Source organism: Diospyros lotus, chromosome 7 (assembly GCF_014633365.1).
Source record: "Diospyros lotus cultivar Yz01 chromosome 7, ASM1463336v1, whole genome shotgun sequence".
Taxonomy (NCBI): domain Eukaryota; kingdom Viridiplantae; phylum Streptophyta; class Magnoliopsida; order Ericales; family Ebenaceae; genus Diospyros; species Diospyros lotus.
The window spans coordinates 376,205-390,920 of NC_068344.1; the positions used below are offsets into that span (position 1 = coordinate 376,205).

A 14,716-nucleotide genomic window follows, 5' to 3' on the forward strand; every position below is an offset into this window, starting at 1 on the left:
ATGTTTTAAAGCTACAAATGGAATATTGGATTATAAAATTTTTAATTGTGTCATTATCTATTTTTAGTTGATGTTTATTGACATGAAAAAATTCCTACACTCGTATAATTTGGGGTACAATGATACATGACCAACAAAGTAGTTTACTTTCTATTTCCATGATGTTAACTGATATAAATTGTCATTTATGCTAAATTAGTACTGCATTTTCTTGGGTTGATTTGCATACTACTTTTATAGGTAATAGCCAAAGAGAGAAATTATCTTTCAGCATCAATGTCATGTATATCTTTTTTTTCCCAGAATGCTTTATCTTCTTGGGGTATAGATATAGTAACCTGTTAAAAGTTGTCTAGAGTATAGAAAAGAAGAATCAGTGAAAACAGTATATTTTTTAGGGCCAATGAAGCTTTAAATAGAAGTTTATATCCCATGTTGTAATTAGTGATAGTTGAGGGGTTAAACTGTAAATATTTAATATTCTTCATTGGGATATCCACCCACTGTTATAAATAGAGGGCAAGGGGTAGCAGAGAGTGATAGAGTTCCCAGTTTCTGTTTGTAACGAGTATTGTTTGCTAGAGAGAAAGGCTAGAGAGATAGTTTTGTAATCTTGGGAGGCGATGTCATGTTGTACTCGGAAATAGAAGGAAGGGATCTCTGTTGTATTCTGATCATTCTCTGAATAAAGAAGGCTGCTCGAGGAGGTGTTTGACTGCTGGATGTAGAACTGGTGTAAACCAGTTCGAACCAGGATAAAATTGGTTTCTGTGGTTTGTTTTTCTCTTTCTTGTTTCTTATTTCTGTTCTGATTTGATTGCATTTAATTTTCTATTGTTCTGGGTTGATTTCAGGTGTGTTGAGGGTGTGAGAATTGGCAAGAACGATCCTATTGTGCTCCTAATTTCTAACATAACCACTTGAAAGGATGGATATATTCACCTTGGGCTGCCTTCAACTTCTCTTTTGGCGGTTCTTTGCTAACAGGATTTGTTACACGCTTGACTTGCTTCCCTCTTGGCATGGGTTTTGCGAGAGATACCTTCACATTCACCTAAGATTAACAAATGCACAAATTAGTTGCACAATGAAGGATCAAATGACTTCACAATGTAATATGGTTATATATTGATAGCATAGAACCTTGGAACCATCATCACATAATGACTCATGATTGAAAGCCTCGATACATGCAAGAGCAGCTTCACGGGTTGTATAATTAACAAATGCAAAGTCTTTCCTTTTAGATGAACGAAGATTTCGGGCAAGAGCAACATTTTCAATCTCACCAAACTTTTCAAAATAGCTTTTAACTTTCTCTTCATCCCACGAGGAAGGCAGATATTCAGCATAAACTGATTTCACCTACATAGAAGCAGGACAACCAAATCATAAACTTCTGTTATAACTTGTTTTAGCCATATCATGCAATGAAAGTTTAATTATCCACACAGGAAATTTTAAAAATCTTCAGTACAGATACCTTAAGTATTTCTTCTTCATCTGGTTCACGCAAGGGTTCAGCCCAAGCAACTTTTATCTTTTGGTTCTTTCCAAGTGCGGCCTTCTTTTGAAGTATCCTGTAAGCATTTTGAGCATCTCTACTAGTTTCAAGTTCAAGAAATGCAAATCCACGATTGCATTCCATTTTACTAGGATCAGGCATAACTGTAATTTGGTCTATTTTCTCAATCCCAATCTCCTGCAACCACTTAAGAACCTGACAAGACATAATACATTCATTTAGATGCATTATCCAAGCAAAAAGATTGTTCAAGTAAGAACGAGACAAAATGCAAAAGCTCACATCTTCATACTTCCACTTCTTGTCAAGATTACCAAGAAATATCGTGTCATTGCCCTCAACAGGTGCTATACCACATTGCTTTCCGCAAATCTACGTTGAATTCCAAAGAAGAAGAAGAATTAATCAAGGAAACTACAAGAATAGATATCTTGTCATTCCCAATGACATAATGAAGTCCAAGCATTACAAATTTACAATTATCAAATTTCAAATGTATATTGCAAGAAATTTCAATAATATTAACAATAATGTTCATTGCCCTTAATAGGTGCAATGCCACGTTGCTTTAAATAAATCTAGAGGAATTGCTGGAAGAATAATTAAGTGAAATAAACTAGAAAGAACAGATATACTATCTTTCCTAAGAAGCACATAACTAAAATTATTAAGTCCAAACAATTAACTTATATGAAGTATTTGTTAGACTTCAATAGCACATCAAGTAATTTCAATAATATTAACAATAAGACAAGAAAACTAATGATGACAAGAGATCCTATCCAAATGATACAAACACTTATCTTAGCAATTGTCCCCACAATAATGATATTGATGACGACAAAAATAATGATTGCCATCCAAAAGGTTAATTGTGACATATACACTTACTATATTAGATGTTGAGGACGTGAGGCAAGGAAGATTAGGAGCATTAAGATGTCATGAACCTAGGGTTTATAACAGGCTGAAATTGGCAATCGGAAGGATCCAATTGAAGTGAGGTCAAGAACAAAATGTATAGAGGGAAAATTGAAGAAGAATGGGGGGAGAAATTAGAGATAAAATGAGGGAGAGCAAAAAGAGAAATGAGAGGGAGATTTGAGAGAATTCAAGAGGGAAATGAGAGATTTCAATTATCAATTCAAACATAATTCTTCTCCTACAACAGTAGCTTATTTATAACCTCACAGCCAATGCACCCATGTGCAATACAACTATAAGCCTAACAAGTACTATATCCTTATTACAATATTACCCTTATACTACTATTAGGGACATGACATAAGATAGAGAACCAAAATCAGTGGCATTGCCATAGTCACGCCTAGGCACAATGCACATAGAGGCCCTGGCCCACATGACTCTCTAAAGCTAAAGGAGCAACCTCATGCATGAAGCATGAGACTCAATATCAGGCACAAGCGCACATTTTCCGTGGATTAAAGGTTTTTTTTTTTTTTTTTGGAAAGATTTTTGCTAGGTTTGTCATTAAAGAACATATTTCTTGTTGATACGAAGGTATATTCTAGTAGATCGGGAGCTAAGGAGTCTATTGGTGGTGGTTTGAGGGCTGCCAGAGCCGGCACGTGCCAGGAGCTATTGGGGCATGAGACACACATGCCAGTGTCACGAGACAGGAGAAATCAGAATTTTGCAGCTAAATTTTGTGTTTAGATTCGGATACTACCTATTTTGTATTACCTAAGTATTTTATTCCTTTGCTTATATTTCTTTTCCAGCTGGATAGTTTGTTAAGACAGTTCTGCCAGGTGACCAGGTGCTAGAATAAGACAAATTAATTGGTTAGAGAGGGTGTGATCTGCTGTGGCAACACCCACGGAACAAGCTATATATGCTTGTTCCTTCTTCTGTAAAAGCTATCGAAAAATTCAATCAAAAACTCAGATACTCTCCCTCCTACTTCTCTTCCTCTCTTTCTTTTTCTCTACATTTCCCTTTCCGTTCTTCTTTTCTGTTCCGCACGCTCTTCTGATTCTCGCTGAATTAGGAGAGCAACTAATTGTCACAGCACTACTGTGACATTTGGTATCAAAGCCTCGATCCCAGCAAGGAATGTTAGAGGCGTAAGAGATGGCCGAAGGGACTCGCATGAAGAACATGGAGTCTTAGCTCCAGCAACTCAATTTGGTTGTGGTGAATTCCAGGACCGGGTGGACCGATTGGACATTAGCAACCAGAAAAACCATGATGCGATCATGACAGTTGATCGCAAGATGGAAGGGGGACTTAATCGAATGAGAGACGATATCAACCAGATGAGGAAGGAGATGGGTAATCAACTTCAACAATTCATGTTGATGTTTACCAAGTAAGGATGTCTCCCAACTTTCCCCATAGAGATAGGAACGACCCCATTTTACAAAATGAAAGAGTGAATCAAGAAAACAGAGCCCATGAGATTGTTGTTGAGCAGGGTGATGACACTGAAACGTTGATAGGAGGAGGTCGTGAGGACCGGGCTACTCCACCACCACAGGGGTTTCCCATGCCCCGGATGGAAATACCCATGTTTGAAGGGACTAATCCTAGATGGTGGGTTTAGAAAGTGTGAGCAATTGTTTGAGTGGTACAATGTGCCAATGGAAAGAAGAGTCGCTTTGGCTGCTACCTACTTTGATGATGGGGTGGATGCATGGTTTCAAGGGTGGACTCGATCAAGGGAGAACTATACCTGGAGAGAGTTCTCTAAAACGTTATGTGAGAGATTTGGAGACAGGAGCATGTCGGATACCATCGAAGAGTTCAACAAGATGAGGCAGGTGGGTGACGTGGGGTCATACTTAAGGAGGTTTGAAGAACTGAGATAATTGATGAGTAGTCATGATCCTCACCTAATGGAGGCATATTTTGTTTCTAGCTTCCTCAGTGGCCTAAGCGAACATTTGAGGCCTATGGTGAAGATGATCAGGCCAAGAACGGTTGAGCAGGCAGTTGAGAGTGCCAAGTTGCAAGAGATGATGGTGAAGGCACTGTTAAATAAGTAGAAGGTCCAACAGTAGAAGACTGTACACATAGGGAATTGGCAACAAGGAAGGAACAGCAAGGGGGTCAACAAGGAGCTGGTTAGAGGTAATGCTGGGGGTAGGAATTTTGGTGGGAGACCTAACGAGCCTAGGAGGCAACCCAGAGCATGTTATAGATGTGGAGATATATACTTTCCGAGGCACCAATGCAAACGTCAGTTGTTGTTATTAGAAGGCAGAGGAAAAGAAGAAGTAGAAGACAAAGAAGGAGAGGAGGTGGAAGGAATCGATGAAGATGGAGTAGAGGACAATGGAGAGATATCCCTCAATGCACTCAAGGGGATCACCAACAACAAAATAATCAAAGTAGAGGGTAGAGGGCAGTATGCTAATCTTTATTGACAATGGAAGTACTCACAGCTTCCTAGATGAGAGCACTACCAGGCGACTCAAGTGTCCACTTACGAGTACACCACCTTTAAGTGTCAATGTTGCTAATGGAAACCAAGTAATAAGCAACTCAGCTTGCTTGGCATTCATTTGAGAAATGCAAGAGGAAAAGTTCGAAGCAGATCTTAGGCTGCTTCAACTAGGAGGATGTGATGTGTTGGGGGTAGATTGGATGAAGGGAGTGAGTCCTATAAGTTTTTACTTCAACCGAACGGAAGTATCATTTGAAAAAAAGGGTAGGAGGATGACTCTTACAAGTGGGAAAGAGGTTGCTACTTGCAAAATGATCACAGGAAAGAGGCTGAGGAGGGTTCTACAAAGCAAGTGGAGTTAGCTCATGCAGTTGTTCTAGATTGTAGAAGTAGAAGAAAAGCATGAGGGGGAAGATTATGGAGAGTTGCAACTCACTGTTAGCCGCCAACCAAGGGGTCCTGATCAGGTAAGCACACTACCCCTTATTGATGGATTATTGATGGAATTTAGGGACCCATTCAAGGAACCAAACACCCTACCTCCTAGCCGCACCTTAGACCATGCAATTAACCTCAAACCAAATGTTGAAAAAATGGTGAAGGAAATGTTGAACCAATCTTTCATTAGACTTAGCCAGAGCCCTTTTGGCTCACCAGTCCTTTTGGTAAAGAAAAAAGATTGTTCTTAACGTTTTTTGTGTGGATTACCACCAACTAAATGCCTCGACCATCAAAGATAAATTCCCTATACCCCTTGTGGAAGACCTAATGGATGAACTACACCAAGCCAAATTTTTCTCAAAACTAAGGTCGGGCTACCACCAAATCAGAATGAAACCCGAGGATATACATAAAACAACCTTTCGAACCCATCATGGCCATTTTGAATTCTTGGTAATGCCATTTGGGCTCACCAATGCCCCGACTACCTTCCAATCTTTAATGAACCAAATATTTGAACCTCACCTAGGAAAATTCATACTCGTATTCTTTGATGATATCCTTGTTTATAGCCCTATCTTCGACCAACACATTACCCACCTAAGAACCACCTTCGAAGTCCTTAGATGCCATCAATTATATATCAAAAGGTCTAAGTGTGCATTCGCCCAGACTCGAGTGGAGTACTTGGGACACCTGATCTCAGGGGAGGGGGTCAGTATCGACCCAAAAAAGGTAGAGGCCATGCTAAATTGGCCCAAACCCACTACCTTAAGGGCCCTTAGAGGATTCCTTGGATTTATAGGGTACTACCGCAGGTTTGTGAGGGGTTATGGAGTCATCAGTAAGCCCCTCACAGAATTGTTGAAGAAATGAAATTTCCCTTGGGGACCTCCATTTCCATTGGGGACAAGAGGCTGAGGTGGCTTTTGATAAATTGAAGGCGGCAATGAGCAGAGTCCCAATTCTGGGACTGCCTAACTTCAACAAATCATTTGTGCTAGAAACAGATGCTTGCGAAGCGGGGATTGGGGCTGTGCTAATGCAGGGTGGTAGACCCATAGCTTTCTTAAGTCAAGCTCTAAGTCCAAGGCATCTAAACCTAAGTATCTATGAGAAGGAATTCTTGGTTATTCTCTTAGTAGCGGAGAAGTGGAGGCACTATCTAGAGATGGGCAAGTTTGTAATTAAGACTGATCATGAGTCTCGTAAATTCTTGTTGCAGCAGAAGCTGCAAACTCAATTGCAAAAGAGAGGTATGGCCAAACTAATGGAGCTTAACTATTCTATACAATATAAGAAAGGTAAGGAGAATTTGGTTGCAGATGCCCTATCAAGGTGTCACGAAGAAAGGGAGGCAGTTGTCATTACTATGGTAATACCCGAGTGGTGTAGTGAAGTGGTGAACAGCTATGAGAGGGATGAACACATAAGGGGAATTCTGGAAAAATTAGCTGTGGAAGGCAGTGAAGCTGAAGGATATGTTTTGAAGGATGGGTTGTTGAGATATAAAGGTCAGGTGGTTGTGGGTAACAATGCTAAACTAAAGAGGAACATTTTGCAATCCTTGAATGAGTCCCCTTTAAGGGGGCACTCGGGTATCCAAAATACCTATTTGAGAGTGAAACAACTATTCCATTGGCCTCAACTTAAGGGTGCAATGAAGGAACATGTTCTGGGGTGTGACATATGTAAGAAGTGCAAGCATGAAAATGTAGCCTACTCAGAATTGTTGCAGCCCCTATCGATCCTAGAACAACCGTGGCTAAGTGTGTCCATGGACTTCATAGAAGGCCTACCGAGATCAGAAAAGAAGGATTGTGTGCTGGTGGTGGTGGACTGGCTAACTAAATTTGCACACTTTGCAGGGTTGGCACATCCATACACGGCCCAAGAAGTGGCCAGGGTATTTATGGATCAGGTGGTGGCTCTACATGGGGTTCCCAAGACCATTACCTCAGATAGAGATAAGCTGTTTACAAGTCATTTTTTGAGAGAATTGATGAAGAATGTGGACACCGAGCTTAGCCTATCAACAGCCTACCACCCTCAATCTGATGGGCAGATTGAAACGGTAAACCAAAGCTTAGAAAACCATACACAATGCATGTGTATGAGGCAGCCCAGGAGTTGGCGGTGGCTGGCCATGGCATAGTGATGGTATAATTCCAGCCACCATGCTTCTACCAGGATGACTCCATTTGAAGTTGTTTATGGGTATAAACCCCCTACTCTACCAGCCACAGGAGGTCAAACCATAGCCACAGCGATGGAGGAGTACCTATAGCAAAGAAAAGGAGGTACTATAGCAGTTGAAGCAGAAGTTGGAAGCCGCCCAAAATAGAATGAAGTAAAACGTTGATAAAAGGAGGAGTGATCGGGAATTTGAAGTAAGGGAAAGAGTTTATTTGAGACTAAGGTATCCTCACCTGAAGGCCATCACCCAGGGGTAGGTATCTAAGCTTAGCCCTAAATACTTTGGTCCATTCCCCATCACAGCCCAAGTAGGCAAGGTAGCCTACCGGTTGCAGTTGCCTGAATGGACCAAAATCCACCCAGTCTTTCACGTTTCCTTGCTGAAAAAGTCTACTGGGAATGAGAGAGTCAATCATGAGCTACCAGCCCTCCCTAAGGAAAAAGAATGTCCTAAGGAACCTAAGGCTATAATGGAGAAAAGGGTAGTCTACCATCAAGGAGCCCCCCCTCATTCAGGTCAGGGTCCAGTGGCAAGGAAAATTGTCCGAGGAGGACACTTGGGAATACCTACCCACGCTGTTACAATAGTTTCCAATGACAGTCAGCCTTTTGAGTATTTCTTGAGGACAAGAAATAATTGATGAGAGGGGTACTGTCATGAGACAAGGGAGAAATCTGAATTTTGCGTCTAAATTTTGTGTTCAGATTGGATACTACCTATTTTGTATTGCCTCAGTACTTTATTCCTTTGCTTGTATTTCTTTTCCAGCTGAATAGTTTGTTAAGCCAGTTTTGCCAGGTGAACAGGTGTTGAATAGGATAAATTAGTTAGTTAGAGAAGGTGTGATCTACTGTGGCAGCACCCACGGAACAAGCTATATATGCTTGTTCCTTCTTTTGTAAAAGCTATCGTAAAATTCAATTAAAAACTCAAATACCCTCCCTCCTACTTCTCTTCCTCTCTCTCTTTCTCTACATTTCCCTCTCCGTTCTTCTTTTCTATTCCAGCACACTCTTCCGATTCTCGCTGAATTAGGAGAGCTGCTAATTGTCACAGCACTGCCGTGACAGCCAGCATAAAAGTTGCACATGTTGGCATGTGAAGCCCCCCTCTAGCAACCTTTTTTCAACAACTTACGACCCTAAGGGGTTGACAAGGGCCTAAATGTAATTAGTATTCAGAAGGGAAAATGGTAATTAGCCTATTATTGTAATAACCCATAGCTGTACCAATTAGTTACAGCTATCTCCACTTGCGCCTGACAGTTAGAAGCCATGCAGGGCCTATAAAAGGGATGTAATACCGAGGATGGGATTTTATGAAATGAAAGAGAACATAAATCTTTCCCTCCAAATTCTCTTCCTACTTTCCCTCTAAATTCTCCCTCCTATCATTCAAACATTCTTTCTCCCTCCAATCCAAATTCATTCCCTAATTGCATAAGTCTCAGATCTGAGACTTATCATTTGGTATCAGAGCCGAACATCCTCGACGATTGAAGCAGATAGTACTCGAAGCAGAATTAATGGTGGAAGGCACACGTATGAAGCAACTAGAGACGCGCCTGGAGGCACTGGAGTTTGGGATGAATCAAACTCAGGAGGCAATTGCGCAAGGTCAGGAAAATCAAGTTGCTGCTAGGGAGACGATGCAAAGGGAATTGGAGAAGCATCGGGAAACCATTGATCAATATGGTTAGAGGATTCACAACATATTCAATATGCTTACTGCCCTCCCACAATTCAGGTTGCCACTTGAATTTTCCCCGCGATCGATAGCTGAAACCAGCCATTCCGGCCACGGAATACTTCCACGACCTAACGGACTGATGAAGACGAGCGAGCCGTCAGAGGCAGACACTGGGGCACCAATAAGAGGTCCGAATTCTTACACTCTGATGCCTCGTTTAGAGATTCTGTTGTTTGACGGATCCAAGTCGAGGTGGTGGATCCGTCAATGTGAGAGGTTCTTCCAGTTATATAATGTGGCCGAAGGACAGAGGATCACCATGGCAGCAGCGTATCTCAATGATACCACTGACACATGGTATCAAAGGTGGACCAAAGTGAGGGAGGTGGAAGCAGGATGGAATGAGTTTGCATAAGAATTGTGTGTCAAATTTGGGGAGAAGAACATGTCCGACGTGATCAAGGAGTTCAAGATGTTGAAACAAACGGGCATGGTGACCGACTATCTGGATAAGTTCGAGGAACTAAGAGCGCTCATGTGGAACAGACAACCATGTTTAACAGAACAGTATTTTGTCTCAAAACTTTGTGAGTGGCCTCAGAGGATAATTGTGATCGATGGTGAAGATGATGATGCTTGCGACGGTGAGGCAAGCCGCAGAAAAGGCTAGGCTCCAAGAAGCAACGTTAGAAGCCATATTCGGGAGGGGAAAACCGTGGCTTAGAGGTAATATAAATCCTTCCCCACCGTTAGGGATGGGAATAAATTCGAAGGGATCGAATGTGGGGGTAACACCAGGACCCCCTAAGGTAAATTACAATGGCGCAAGAAGTACCACAATGGAACAGAGAAGGCAGCTCGGGCTATGTTACAAATGTGGTGAGAAGTATGGAATGGACCATCAGTGTAAACGACAACTATTGAAAATGGAAGGCAAGGAAGAGGAAAATGAGGAGGAAGAAGGGGAGATCAAGGAGGAAGACCTGGAGTTGATGAAAACAGTAGAGGTAGAAAATGAGGGGGGGGGGGATATCCTTCCATGCATTAAAAGGAGAACCCACGGGGAATAAAAGTTAAGGGAGAAGCCGAAAGGAGGAAGTTGATGGTTCTCATAGACAGTGGCAGCACCCATAGCTTCTTGAGTAAAGCCATTGCCACTGATCTTCAGTGTGAACTAATGGCCACCACGCCGTTGTCTGTTACGGTGGCCAATGGTAACCGAATGTTCAGTCACTACAAATGCGCGGGATTCCAGTGGATCATGTAGGGGCAGGAGCTCTCGATTTAGGAGGTTGTGATATCGTCTTAAGGGTGGATTGGATGAGGGCCATCAGCCCCCTTACATTTGATTTCAATAAGTTGGAAGTGACAGTGGAGGTGGAGGGCAAAAAGCTAACACTAGTGGGAAGTCTAGAGTCAGAAGAATGCAGAATCATCACAGGGAAACGGTTGCAAAAATTGCTCGCAAAAGGGAAGGACCACATCTCACAGCTATTCTCCATTCATGCTGTGGAAATGGAGGAGGCTAACTACACGGAACTAAGGGGCAGTGAGGAACAAAAAGAGGTGGCAGAACCACTTCAAGAAGAGGTAATCTCCTTCGACATAATCAATGAACTTCTGATTGAATTTAAGGATTTGTTTGCTGAACCCACTTCTCTTCCTCCTACCCGAACCTTAGACCATGCCATTCCCTTGAAGCCAAATTCAGAACCCGTTAACATTCGACCATATCGTTACCCTCCCATACAGAAGTCGGAAATAGAAAAACAAGTCAATCAAATGCTTTCTTTCTCAATTATAAAACCCAACCAGAGCCCCTATGCATCACCGGTTCTACTTGTTAAAACGAAAGATGGCACCTGGCAGTTTTGTATAGACTACTGCTAACTCAACTCTCTAACCATCAAAAACAAATTCCCTATTCCTATCATAGAAGATTCGATGGATGAATTACATGGGGTAACTATTTTTTCTAAGCTATATTTATGATCTGGATACCACCAGATCAAAATGAAGCCTTCTCACACCCATAAAACTGCATTTCGAACTCACCAAGGCCTCTATGAATTCCTTGTTATGCCTTTCGGCCTCACTAATGCCTCAGCTACCTTTCAAGCCTTAATGAACCAATTATTTGCCCCTTAACTCAAAAAATTCATATTAGTATTCTTTGATGATATACTCATATATAGCCACAGCCTGGAACTCCATCTTTCCCACCTAGGAACAACATTTCAAATCCTTAAACACAATCAATTGTATGTTAAGAAATCAAAATGCATGTTTGCTCAAAAAGAGGTGGAATATCTGGGACATGTGATATCAGAAAAAGGAGTAAGTACTAACCCAAAGAAGATCACCGCTGTGACAAAAATGGTTGCAACCTACCAATGTTAAAGAATTGAGGGGATTTCAGGGACTCACGGGTTACTACCGACGATTTGTGCCTCACTATGGAATAATCAGCAAGCCCATGACAGAACTGCTAAAGAAAGATAAGTTTCAATGGAATCCCAAGGCAGAAATGGCCTTTATAGCCCTCGAGGAGGCAATGACAAAGGTTCCCATATTGGCTCTTCCTGATTTTTCAAGACTGCTTGTGCAAGAGATGGACGCCAATGACATGGGGTGGGAGCAGTGCTCATGCAAGACGGCAAGCCGTTAGCATACCTTAGCCAAGCAATAACCCCAAGGCATTCAAAGCTAAGTGTATATGATAAGAAGCATAGTTATTAAAGGCGCGCCTAAGCGCAAGGCGCCTTAAGACGCCAGTTTGGCGCCTCACCTGGGCCAAGGCGAGGCGATTTCGGCGAGGCCCTCGCCTTGCAAGGTGAGGCGCTGAGGCGAGAGGCACGCCTCATGAAACTCGCGCCTACATCCTCTCTTCCTCTCCTTTCCAGCCTCTCCTCTTCTTGGTTCCAGCATGTATACATTACAACATATTTACTTATTTATATTTTACCTTCCATTTACTTTAATACATAAATGTAAATAAGAATGTACCCCCCATTTGGATTTAATAAAAATACCTAAAAAATCAAAATCCATAACAATAAAAAAATAGAATTTTGGTTTTAGTACAAACTCAGTATTTAGCGATTTTACCACCCCCAAAATATATACCTACTATTTCTTGAAAAATTCATTAAAAATCATTTTAACAATGAATATTAGCTATCAAAATATCGGGAGATAGTTTTTCAAAATAAAAACATTTTCTTATATGTCTCCTTATAATGCACTAATCTTCTAGATTTAGAAAAAATGCGCTAATCTTCCAGACTTAGAAAAATAGCATTTTTCAAAATGAAAACATTTTCTTGATTGTGGACTTGTAGTGTTTATTGATTGTGGAGAGTACTAAAGCTTGTCCAAAATGTCCTCCATCAGTAAAATAAGAGATTAGAGAGTACATGCAAAAGAAGAAAAATAACAGGGATGAGCAAAATATGGCACCGTAAGATGATGATTTTCAATTTGGTGAAGGGTATGATGATGATGATTAAAACTTCTTTATTGATTGTGGACTTGTAGTATTTATATGTTTGTTTAGAACTTTGCATGATGATTGGTACTTGTTTGAGTTTGAGACTTTAAGTTTGAACTTCGATGATGTTTATAGTTTAGAAATTGCATGATGAATGAATCAACTTTGATGTTGTTAGTTTAGAATTTGAAGATGATGAATCATTAATGATATGCATGTGTTATTATTAATAATTTGATAGTTTTTTATGATTTTACAAGATTTTGAGTTTTTTTCTAAAAGGTGCGCCTCGCTTCGCAAAGGCGTGCCTCGCGTCTTAGGCTCCAGGACCCTTTAGGCCTCGCGCCTTTTAGAACTATGATAAAGAGCTAATAGCTGTATTGGTAGCAGTTGACAAATGGAGGCACTACCTGGAGGGAGGCCCTTTCATCATCAAGATCGATCATGACAGTTTGCGACACTTAATGCAGCAAAGGTTACACACTCAGCTCCAAAGGAAGGGGGTCTCTAAATTGTTGGGATTGGATTATGTAATCCAATACAGACAAGGCAGGGAAAATAAAGTGGTCGACGCATTGTCCAGATGAGAAGGAAAGGCCAATTGCAGTGCCACCACAACCGTTATTCCTGATTGGGTAAAGGAAGTCACAGAAAGCTATGAGCACACCAAACAATTGAAGGAACTACAAGAACAATTGGCAGTAAATCCTAATGAAAGCGGAGGATATACAATGGCACAAGGATTGATCCGTTACCGTGGCAGAATAGTAGTTGGGGAAGACCCGAGACTGAGAAGACGGATTCTGCAATCCCTGCATGACTCTCCCATGGGGGGCCATTCAGGCATTCGGGCTACCTACCACAGGGTCAAACGCATGTTCTTTTGGGCAGGACTCAAGACAGAAGTAATGGAGTTTGTGCTATCTTGTCCTACTTGCCAAAGGTGCAAACATGAGCATGTAGCCTTACCAGGACTCCTCCAACCACTAGCCATTCCAGATTAGGCTTGGGAAGGGGTGTCTATGGACTTTGTTGAAAGACTTCCCCGATCTAAAGGTAAGGACACCATCCTAGTAATTGTGAATAGGCTGACCAAATTCGCTTATTTCGTCAACCTCACCCACCCATTCACGGCCCAATAAGTGGCCAGCCAGTTCCTTGATTCGATGGTGAAGATTCATGGGATTCCAAAATCAATAGTGTCTGATAGGGACAAAATTTTTACAAGTCATTTTTGGCAGGAACTGTTTAAGCACCTAGGCGTAGGACTGCATATGTCCACGGCATATCATCCGGAGATGGACGAACAAACGGAGAAGGTGAACCAATGTTTGGAGTCCTACCTACGTTGTATCTGTTTTGCTAAGCCTAAGAGTTGGGGCAGATGGCTCTCCATGACACAATGGTGGTACAATTCCAGCTACCACAGTGCCATCAAAAAGTCCCCCTTCGAGGCTCTATTTGGGTACCTAGCTCCTACCCTACCTGCTCTAATGAGTGCCCCTACAATAGTGCCAACCATGGGCAAATATCTTCAGCAAAGGCAGATGGTAACTCAACTATTGAAGAAAGAACTAACCACTGCTCAAAATCGGATGAAGCAAGTGGCAGACAGAAGGAGAAGTGACCAGGACTTCAATGTGGGTGATAAGGTTTATTTGAAAGTTAAGAGGTTATTCAAACACTCCTTCTCCTCAACCCCTGCCTCTAAATTGAGTCCCAAGTACTTCGGGCCATTCACTATGCTTGCTAAAGTGGGCAAGGTAGCTTATAAGCTGCAACTTCCGGAAGGGACATCCACCCATCCGGTGTTCCATGTGTCACTACTGAAGAAAGCAATAGAACTGAGGGCAACAACTAGCTCCCAGCTTCCCCCAGTGGATGAAGACAGGGAGGTTATTGCAGAACCCCAAGCTATTGTCGATCGACGAATCACCTACAAGGATACCATCCCACTAACGGAAG

At 41.7% G+C, this 14,716-nt stretch overlaps 1 protein-coding gene across 1 annotated transcript in view; it reads right to left on the reverse strand.

The window, feature by feature from the left end:
* LOC127806728 (uncharacterized) overlaps window positions 1–14,716 on the reverse strand; it is a 34,391-nt gene that overhangs the window by 15,637 nt on the left and 4,038 nt on the right. Inside the window, exons 2-5 of the mRNA XM_052344200.1 lie at window positions 1,808–1,897; window positions 1,484–1,720; window positions 1,144–1,365; window positions 943–1,054 (exon numbers count right to left, since the gene is read on the reverse strand). Coding sequence (XP_052200160.1) covers window positions 943–1,054; window positions 1,144–1,365; window positions 1,484–1,720; window positions 1,808–1,897 — 661 coding nt within the window. The remainder of the gene's footprint in view (window positions 1–942; window positions 1,055–1,143; window positions 1,366–1,483; window positions 1,721–1,807; window positions 1,898–14,716) is intronic.